Source organism: Lactuca sativa, chromosome 2 (genome assembly GCF_002870075.4).
Source record: "Lactuca sativa cultivar Salinas chromosome 2, Lsat_Salinas_v11, whole genome shotgun sequence".
Lineage (NCBI taxonomy): Eukaryota > Viridiplantae > Streptophyta > Magnoliopsida > Asterales > Asteraceae > Lactuca > Lactuca sativa.
The window spans coordinates 99,131,620-99,141,815 of NC_056624.2; the positions used below are offsets into that span (position 1 = coordinate 99,131,620).

General features: G+C 36.6%; 1 protein-coding gene across 1 annotated transcript; it reads right to left on the minus strand.

Moving 5' to 3' along the window:
- Positions 1 to 7,923: 7,923 nt before the first annotated feature.
- LOC111894361 (zinc transporter 3) lies at positions 7,924 to 9,753 on the minus strand. The gene is made up of 3 exons (XM_023890437.2): positions 9,187 to 9,753; positions 8,340 to 8,489; positions 7,924 to 8,229 (listed from the first exon to the last, which is right to left on the minus strand). The coding sequence occupies exons 1-3, from the start codon at positions 9,751 to 9,753 to the stop codon at positions 7,924 to 7,926; spliced, it is 1,023 nt and encodes a 340-aa protein (XP_023746205.1).
- Between the last annotated feature and the right edge of the window lie 443 nt (positions 9,754 to 10,196).

Genomic DNA, 10,196 nt, shown 5'->3' on the forward strand with positions numbered 1-10,196 from the left:
ATCAGGGAAGACATCTGGGAACTCACAAGCTACTGGAATGTCTTGAATGTTGACCTCTTTCTTGGATTTATCTACTATGTGAGCCAGGAACGTCAAGTCCTTCCTTCGTAGGTACTTTTGCGCTTTAATGCACGAGATAAGACGAAGGTTCGTGCTAGGTTTGTCCCCATAAATAACTAGGGTTTCATGATTTGGGAGATGAAGGCGAACGGCCTTCTCGTGACACATAATTTCAGCATGGTGGGGGCTTAACCAATCCATGCCGATAATCACATCAAAACTCCTAATGGAAACAGGCATTAAGTTTATTTTGAAAGACATGATGATTTAAGGCTAGGGTACATCCGATATAGATTTCCCCAGTGGATTCTATCTTCCCATTAGCCATTTCCACCATAATGGTTTCATTAAGTTTCTAGGGTTGTTGATTTAATAAGTGTTTGAATTTATTGCTCACAAAACTTCGTTCTACTCCGGTATCAAATAGGATGCATGCATAAGTGGTGGAAATTCAGCAGCATAACGACTCTATGAATAGTGTAATCACTTAAACATAGAGTTGGAGTACGTAGAATAGATCCTAGTAACATAATATTAAAGACAGGTATGACTAGTCCTAGTCATGGTGGGATGCGCCAGGGAGTGGTACTGAGGAAGTGGACGCTCCCTGAAGACGAGCCACCTGTCGTTCCGCATCTCGGAGACGAGCCTCCCACCTCGCCTGTCTCATGTGGAACTCTCGGATAACCTCTCGCATTTCTTACTCTGCACGCTCGACCCTAGTCCGCATCTGGTGCATCTGATCGGCGGTGCTCTGAGCTAGGTCGCCAGTGTTCCGCAATCGTCTCACCATGACCGGAAAAGCAGGATCGGCTGGTCCTCCATCCCTCAGGTCATAGAACTCGCGTGACATGTCGAACGGGGGTCGTTGTCCCTGCTGTCTGCTCCACCTCCAAAGGTCGATACCCCAGGAGGGGTGTAGAACCAGTGGGGCCTACCCGATAAGCAAGCACCCTAACCAGATAAGGGGGTTGATGACTTCGGACTCTGCATCCGAATCACCATCTTTGTCTTCGCTGGGTTCCTCCTCAAGACCTCCTTCGACTTCCTCTTCCTCCTGGTTCACCACTGGCTCAGCAGGTCCGCCTTCGGCTTCCGCCTCAAGTTCCCTTTCGGATTCCTCCTCGGGGTCTTCCACGGGTTCCTCTTCAGACTCCTCCTCGAGGTCCTCTTCAGGTTCCTCCTCGGATTCTTCCAACCATCCATTATTCCCCTGATTAGGGAAATAAGTATCTCCGGGGTGATGGGAACCAGCCATGCTGTCGGCGAGGGTGTATAAACATGCTAATATCATTCCTAAGACGTATAGATTGAGTTGTTGTTCTCTTTTTGGTGATAAAGGGGTATGTTTTTAGGTTTTCCTACCATCGCGATTTCCTCGGGACACGTGATAGTTGTACGTTGGAGGAAATGTAGTTGATCAGGCTACATCCTTTCCTTGATACAACCATGAACAGTCCCAGCTTACCCGAGATGATAGCATTATCTAGTTTGGTTTGGTATTATATTCTGTTTCTTAATTCACACAGGCAAAGATGTTTTATAGTTGTGTTTTTATTTGTTTTGTTTTGTTCAGAGTTGGGTTAGTCCCTCTTTGGTTTATAGTTTCATATCAATGTGTGGTTAGATATGCTAGTTCACTATAAACGATGCTCTGATACCAACCTGTCACACCCCCGAACTAGATGGCGGAAACGTCCAAGGGCTCGCGTGACTTTAATTGAATATCATCACAATGAATATACATGAATCATAACATAAATGTCACCATGCATCAATATATTACAAGTGGAATTGTTCACATCAAGTACATTGTTTTCAAATATTACACTTCATAACACAAACTGTTTCAAAGTTTTCAACACATAATATTCTAACATACTTGGTATTACCCTTCCGCTTATCTATTACCTGAGAATACAAGTTATTTTGGAAAAGCTTCAACATATGGAATGTTGGTGAGTTCATAAGCATAGTTGTAAATAAAATGATTTGTATAGTTTATAAAACCCAGAAAATCCGATATTTTCTGAAAAGACATTTGTTTATCAAAGTGTGAAGATCCATAGTTAATGCATGAATGATTTCAAAACATATATATGAAGGGTGTTTTGTATTATAGCTATAGAAATTTCGAGCAAGTAGTATTGAATTCCCCGGAAAACCCGATGTTTTCCGATACTGATAGGTATCCGTGATTACTAATTTGTGTATTGTCTTAACGAACGAATATTGATTACTCCACATTGTATATCGTCCTAATTTTGTCTACTTTGATTTCTCGTAAGCCTTAGCGAACGAAGAGAAGAGGAGCACTATGTCCCACTACTATCGTAAGTACCTTAGGCTGTCGTGGATGCGAAAGACACGAGGGTCTAACACGTATTTGATTACTATGACCTTACTAGCTTTTCTAATGGGCCTCTAGGGCCCAATAGCACATAAAAGCTATTGAATGTCCTTTTATAAAATATTGAGTCACAAAAGGCCCAATAACATATAAGCGTCATCCCTTTGGGTCCAAAGATCATGTCGATGGGATTGCAAGGCCTAACGAGCATGATTTGAAACTCATAAGCCCAATGTTTGAAGATTTACTCATTGTAGTTATCGCGTATCTATTTAAGTGTTTTGACTTAACGATTGTTGTTTTGTAATGATTCGAGACCGAATCAATTCGTTTATAACGATATTTGGTGTTAAATGTGTATTCGTCTTCCATTTTGTCGGTAGTCGTGGATTTTGTATTTTGACTTAATGAATTAATTTGTTTAAAAGTAGGAGTTTGACCTTTTCATTACCTTTCTATTTATAAAAATAACAATTTTAGTCCTTTATATAAAAGAATTTCATTTTTAGTCCTTAAAACATTTTCTTGACACTTTTGCATCATAAACTTGTTGAAAAGACAGTTTTAACCTTTATTTTGTTAACAGATTCATCCCTCCTAGAATGGTATTTCTCGGTTAAAACCCCATTTTTCGCAACTTTTACAGTTTTGGCCCAAAATCTAAAAACCTTACATTTTTGGTCCTTTGTGGTAGTGAAAAGCTTTTTTCACCCTTGAGATAGTTTTGTTACACTTTTTATCCCCTGTTATGAAGAAAGTTTCATTTCAGCCCCTTCAATTATCAATTTTTCGCAATATTGGGCTTATTGGGCCAAAAAGCCCAAAACTAGCCCATTAAGCTAAAATTTTACATTTCAAGTCCTTTGAAAATTTTATTATTCAGAAAAACAATTATGGAAATTGTTTTGACCCTTTTGGCCCTTAAGAAACTGTGACATGGCAATTTTTAACCCAAGTTTTGTATATTTGACAATATAAGCCCTAAAATGGGTTTTATGTTAGAATATGTTCATCATAATCTTATAAGCTATTATTCTTGACTCATTTAGTGTAAAATAACTTAGATTTTGTTTTTTTTCTTTCTCATGTCATAAATCTCGAGTTAACACTCCCTTTGGTTACATATTCATCACAAAAACACATAAAATCACACACATACATGCATAAAATCACACATAGCATACACATACACATAGATCTACACATTTTCTTGTATTCTCCCCCATAACACATATGAAAACCGAAAAGAGAGGGGTATGCAGCTCACCTTGAGTTGTGGTTCGGTTTTTGAAGGAAAAGATGAAGAAATTTCTATCCTAGCAAGTCTTCTTGGAGGATCTCGAACTTAGATGCTTCTAAGGTGCAAGATCATGAGTTTGATTAGGTTAAGAAGAGATTTTGATGAAATGAAGTAGCTAGATCATGGATTAGTCATCAACTTACCTTAGATGATGAATTACTTGATGAAAATCCTTAGACTACCAGCCAAATTTTCGAGATCTTCAAAGGAGAAGAAGATGATCTTGAGAGTGGTTTAGAGAGATTTTTTTGGTGAGGTGTGTGTGTTGTGTTCGGCCGAGAGAAGAAAAGAGAGAGGAGGAGAGAGTGGTGATAGGATTGTTGCATGGAGATATGAGGCCTTAGCATGGGAATCCAAAAGATAATGGTGAGGTGGCTACCAAAAGTCAACTCCTCTTTCTTTGTGGGTTTGGGCCGAGAATGGAGAGGGGAAGAGAGAAAATTTGGGCTTTTTGCCCTTAAGCCCATATTATAGTTAATTTAGACGATGCTTGGCCCAAATAAATCAAAGTATAATATTTGTGTCCTCTTAGTGCTAAATTAAATTGGTTGTGACCCATTAAAGTTAACCTAGTTTATTTTGGGTTCATAAGGCCCAAAAATGTTAAGTCTCATGTATATGGGTCCAATTAGGGCCCATTTGAGAGTTCTAGGTTCAAGATAGTTGAATTGGAAGCTCATTGGTCTATTAGGCCCAATAAGGAAATCCTAGTCCAAAATGGATTTAAACTGGGATTTCAAGGGTTTCCAATTCTTTGTTGACTATTTGTAGTGCTTGAATGAAATATTTGATGAGGTTTTGTTGTTATTGAATAAGCATCATACATGCTTTCATATTGTTGATTCATAATTGATATAAGTGTTGTAGTTACAAGGCCTCAAAATTCCTAGTTGTGACAATGTTACTTTAATTCATGAGGACTGTAGCGGTTAAGTCCCTGGAATCATTTGACACAACTGATTAACTCTTTTGAGTCCATGGTCATTATGGATAGCGCTATTAGGAGGTAGACAACTCCTCACTCGCACAATTCGTGTGAGTGCATTTTACCATTTTATATGGTATGTTTGTGATACACATAGTAGTTAATAGGGCACGATTCGGTCACTAGGCTTGGGGTGTGAACTCATGAATGAAATCTTTATGCACATACGAAACTTGTATACTCATTTTAGCAGTGAAACTTATGTACTCATTTTATCAGTGAAACTTGTATACTCATTTTAGCAACGAAACTTGTATACTTATTTTAGCAACGAAACTTGTATACTCATTTTAGCAGTGAAACTTGTATACTCATTTTAGCAACAAACTCGTATCCTCATTTTAGCAACAAACTTGTATACTCATTTTAGAAGTGAAACTTGTATACTTATTTTAGCAATGGAACTTGTATACTTATTTTAACAATGAAACTTGTTTACTCGTTTTAGAAACGAACTTTATTTCCCACAAGAATATGAGCTTTGCATCTCATTTTGGCAACGTACTCTATTTCTCATGATGACAAAGAACTTTGTAAACCTGTGAACTCACTAACTATTTTTATAGTTGACGCTCGTTTTATATGCTTTTTCAGGAATCTTCTAGTACGAGGCACCTAAGGACACATCACTTGTAGGAGCATTCACATGTGTTGTCTTTTAAATACATTGTAATCTCTTTTAAAAAGTTGTTCAAACTCATTATCAATTTGTAATGTTTTTTAATACTATGGTTGGTGTTGTTTTTTAACTTTTGCTATGAGACCCATTGTATTGCCACGCCCCGTGTTTCCGCTTTAGCGGGGTGCGACACATAAATACTAACATGCCGAATAGGGAAGTATACGGATGCTTCATTCGGGAGGTTGGGAGCTATATGTGGGGCGACAGTGGTTTTGATAAGAAGGACACATGGAAAGAAGTTCCTGAAGTCGAAAGGGTTGGCATGTTTTGAAGTAAATTATTTATAAACTTATATATTTCATATGTTTAATTTTTATTTCTTTTTAATTTTTCTATTTTTTTTGTAGACATGGTTTGATTTTGGAGCGATTTTAAATGATCCCATGGATTCAGTTTATTGGGCGTCATTGAGCAATCGGATATGTGTGCGATATAGAGACCTCAAAAAAATTGCAAAAACTCGTTTACTGGTCTTGAATGGGATGTGGAGGCAACAAGGGCTCGAGCCCCTGAGGATATGGATCTGCAGCTTTGGAGTGATGCTATTGACTACTTCTTAACAAAAAAGCACAAAAAATGATCTGCTGGAAACAAAGAATGCCGAAAGAAGCAAGTAGTTAAGAATCATGGAGGGACGTGCAGCTACGGCAGTGCTTGTTTTAAGAACGTAAGTTACAATAAAGCTTATTCAGTTATAACATATTTTTAATATTTATTCAAGTATATCAAATTTTATAATATTAAACAAAATTTGAATAGACTTGAAGCATTTCATCATGGATATGTGAATAAAAAAAATAGGAATTTGTTGATCCTTTGGTTGAGGACAAATATGTAAGTTATTATTATTACTTAAAAATGAAGTGGATTGTTTTTTTTGTGTTAGTTTTAACGTATATTGACAATCTTTGTGAAATACAAAATACCTTAGTTGTTGAGGTTTCTTTACAGATTCATCACATTGCCGAGTCCGGTGATGATCCAGACACCAATCATTGGATCGCAATATTTGAGAAGGTGTTAGGTGCTCAAAGGGGGCATGTGAGAGACATTGGGCCTAAACCTCCTTCTACAGTAGGTACAAGTGCTCCATCCCAGTGGTAGTCACAATCCCATGCACTGCAACAAACACTGGTACTTGTTAAATTCTTAAAGAATTTGGTAGTTTTGCTATATTGTTAACAACTTGATGCATTTATAGTAGTTTTTGGTAGTTTGTTAAATTGTTAAAGACTTAAATGATTCGGCGGTTTAATAGTTTGTTAAACTGTTAACGACTTAATTCAGTTGGTGGTTTGATAGTTTGCTAAATTGTTAAAGACTTAATGGGCTTGTGACTTAATTGTTGGATATTGATGTGAATGCTTTTCTTCAAAACCCGACATTTGTGACGGCAATTGGATATATTACCCCTCGTTTAAGAACCAAGTCAACAAGGAAAACAACAATGGGCAACACGAAGACACATAGTATTTTTCATGTTTTTTGTTATGGATGATGTTATTTTGGATTTATTAGATAGTTTATCGATGATATATTTGATGTTTATTTTGGATTTATTAGATAGTTTATGTAATGTGGTATATTTGATGTTTTATGTAATGTGGTACGTTTTTATTTATGTATTTTTATCAAATCTGCATTTTATAATATATATATAAACTAATATCATAAATAAATTGTTTTTTTCAAAAAAATAAAAACATTAGTAGCGACACCTATAGGGACGACATTGACCAATTGCGACGACTACTGATTCCGAGAAGAGTAGCCAGACAAACTCCGACCGGTTTCCGGATTACCAATAGGGACGACGCCAATAATGACGGCAGAGACATTTAGCGACGATGATTATTAGAAACGACGCTACTTGCGACGACAAACGAGTATTAACTACGAGGTAATAGCGACGACCCTTAGAGACGACAAGGGTCATCAATTGCGATGTTTTTTGTCGTCACTAAAGTTTACGTTGTTTGTTGTGAGGATGTTAACATATTCTAGGTCAAGTTTGTTTACCTCATGCTTTTGACATGCAGACAGGGCAATTTGGTACCCTAGAAATTAAACTACATCGACATTTTGTGTTTAGAAAGATGTTATGGGACTCGTCCACCATAGATGCACTTCAACAAGGTCCAGGTACATTTTTGTAATTTTAATTACAACACTAAAAGGTTCGATTTTTTTTCTCACTGTGATGGTGTTTCACCTGATTTAGATCCGTCTGCCATGTGCTGATCTTGATGTGGTGTTAATGGAAGAAGGTTGGCACAGATTTTCGGTGTGGGTAACAGAAAACTATTGTTATAAACCCTTAAAATCATTATTTTGTTTCGTTAATCATTTAAATTTTCTTTACATCAGTGTGATCTAGAACCAGTTCTCAGATAGAATACAAAGAGCTACAGAAGGAAACAAAGAATCGCATGATGATGGTGAGGATTATGATGAATCTGGAAACATTTTAACAATTGTAAAATTAATGCTCTTAATTATCAGGAAATAGTAATTTCACAAATCCGTTCAGTGAAAACAATATATTCTCAAGCCCATTTGGCTAGGAGAGACATCAAGCCGGCACCAAGAAGAAGAAAAACATTTGAACCAAGTAGAAGCATCTTCTTGTTTTGCATCCTGGGATTATTGAAATCCGGAGAAATTAGGTTGACAAGAGCCATATATATCAACATTCCAGCAGATGCAGCATTTAACACGCCTTCGACAATAAGAGAATTTGTACTGTTTTCTTTATAACTGTTGCTCATCAATATTCCAATTACAATTCCACCTGGAGTCGTAAGGGTGAAAAACGCTCCCATTGATATAATCGCCAGTGACTTGATTTTTGCCTGAAATAAGTGAACCATGTTATATATATAGGATTTATTCGTAGCCATAGTTGATATTCAACCCAATTATGTACACTAAAATAAATCTAATTTGTTGATAATATCCGTACCTGAAAGATGCATCCACCGAGGCCTAATCCTTCGAAAAATTGGTGGAATGACAAGGCAACAATAAGTGGTTTTATGGTTTCCGGACTTTTGGAAGCACCTAACGATAATCCTATAATTATTGAATGAGTGACAATTCCTAATTCCAGCACCTGCGATCCAAAAGATAAATAATATTTTCACCAATATATTACTTCTTGTAACCCGCCTTAAAGTTTAATTATAGACATAACTAAAGGATATCGACTATATAACACATTAATATTAATATAATCGGATCAACTTATTTATTTAATGAATCTTACCATCTATGCTTAAATGATATATGTGCTTGTCTTCCTACAAGATTCTAATTCAAATATTTATATCATATTAAAAACTGAATTTTTAGATCATGTCTTCTTACCAACTATCTCGGTATTAATAAGTTAAACTGTCATTACTCCATCCATAAGTCAGCATTGAACTCTCCATTAAAAAGATTTTTCCCCAGATTATTAGGTTGTTATTAAAAGTCATTAACTCATCAGTGAACTTTCAAAATAATTTTAATCTTATATAGATAATAGCATATTAGCAATCTGGATAGTGGAAATACATTGCCTTGGTTTGTTACAACCTCAAAATTACAATGCTATTGTTGATGCATCTTGAAAGTTTGCTATTGCCTATTGATAATGGTGTGACTCATGGCTATTTAAAAGTAGACAGTTTTCTCTGGCTATTGTCGATTGGTTCATCTTAGTTAGTGTCTATAATAATTTATCTGTTTGCAGCCTAGCTATTTTTATTTCAATCAACTTTGTCGTTCAAAAGAAAGAAAAAGATTTGAAAGATCTAGTAATTTACCTGGGAAATAATCCGATATCGATAAACTTGGATATTATCATTGGCGTGAGAATGGTGATGGGTTGCATGCATGTGAACAGTCACAACCCCAACGTTCTTTTCTTCATCGTCAACCCCTTCAACTGCTACCGTCTGATTTTTAGGCTGGCATGCCGCTGACCAGCTCTCAAACATCAACGTCACAATGGTTGCAACCATAGCCACAAACCCAGTAAATGGAAAATCCCCCCACACCTGTTCTTTCAAACACGGAGAAGTCAGGCTCTCGAACGCGTCTGGAAGTATATGGATAAACCCTGTAGCGAGCATTACGCCGGCAGCGAATGATTTTACAAAGAAGAAACCATCCTTCTCTTGGCGTAAGGCCGGCAAGATTTTGCCAGCGAAAGGTAGAGATACGCCGATTCCGCCCGCAATCAATATGGAAGCAAGTGCGATTAATTTGTACTTAAGGGTTTCGCTTTTGTTGCCGTGGATTTCTTCGTCTTCACAACTGCAATCAGCGAAGACTCTAATCACTTGGGTTAATAACAAAAATGCGATAACTATTGGTTTCTGAAATTCCATTTGATTTTCGAATTAATTGTCAATGTATTTTCTGAGCGCGTGCGCTTTTTAATTATATATAGGGTAAGAAAGAAATCTTAAAACATATCACTCATAAAAGATATCACGCATTTATTATCATGTACAAATTGTATGACATACAAACTCAGTCTCCTTAAACAAACTTGTCGTTATCACAAACTAATCCATATCTGCAAAACCCATTTAATTTTGGAATTAACTTTCATCCACTTTTTTTTATAGCGTAAAAATATATCATATTTTAAGATGTACAATGCCGTTGTTTTGAAGGTTATCACGATAACATGGTAACACCCTTAAAAGGATGCTCTGTAGACACCATAATAAAAAACAAATAAAACCCGTTATTTTTCTCACCTTGACGCATGTGACCGTATCAACCCGTCTATTCATCGTAAAATATATGTTCTGATTGCGCCGGT

What these genes read in the sequence shown, in the direction of transcription:
- LOC111894361 (XM_023890437.2), bottom strand. Translation starts at nt 9,753, where the DNA reads ATGGAATTTCAGAAACCAATAGTTATCGCATTTTTGTTATTAACCCAA. An exon ending in GATATCGGATTATTTCCCAG is followed by an intron (nt 8,490 to 9,186) that starts GTAAATTACTAG and finishes TTTGGATCGCAG; the next exon opens with GTGCTGGAATTAGGAATTGT. An exon ending in TCGGTGGATGCATCTTTCAG is followed by an intron (nt 8,230 to 8,339) that starts GTACGGATATTA and finishes CACTTATTTCAG; the next exon opens with GCAAAAATCAAGTCACTGGC.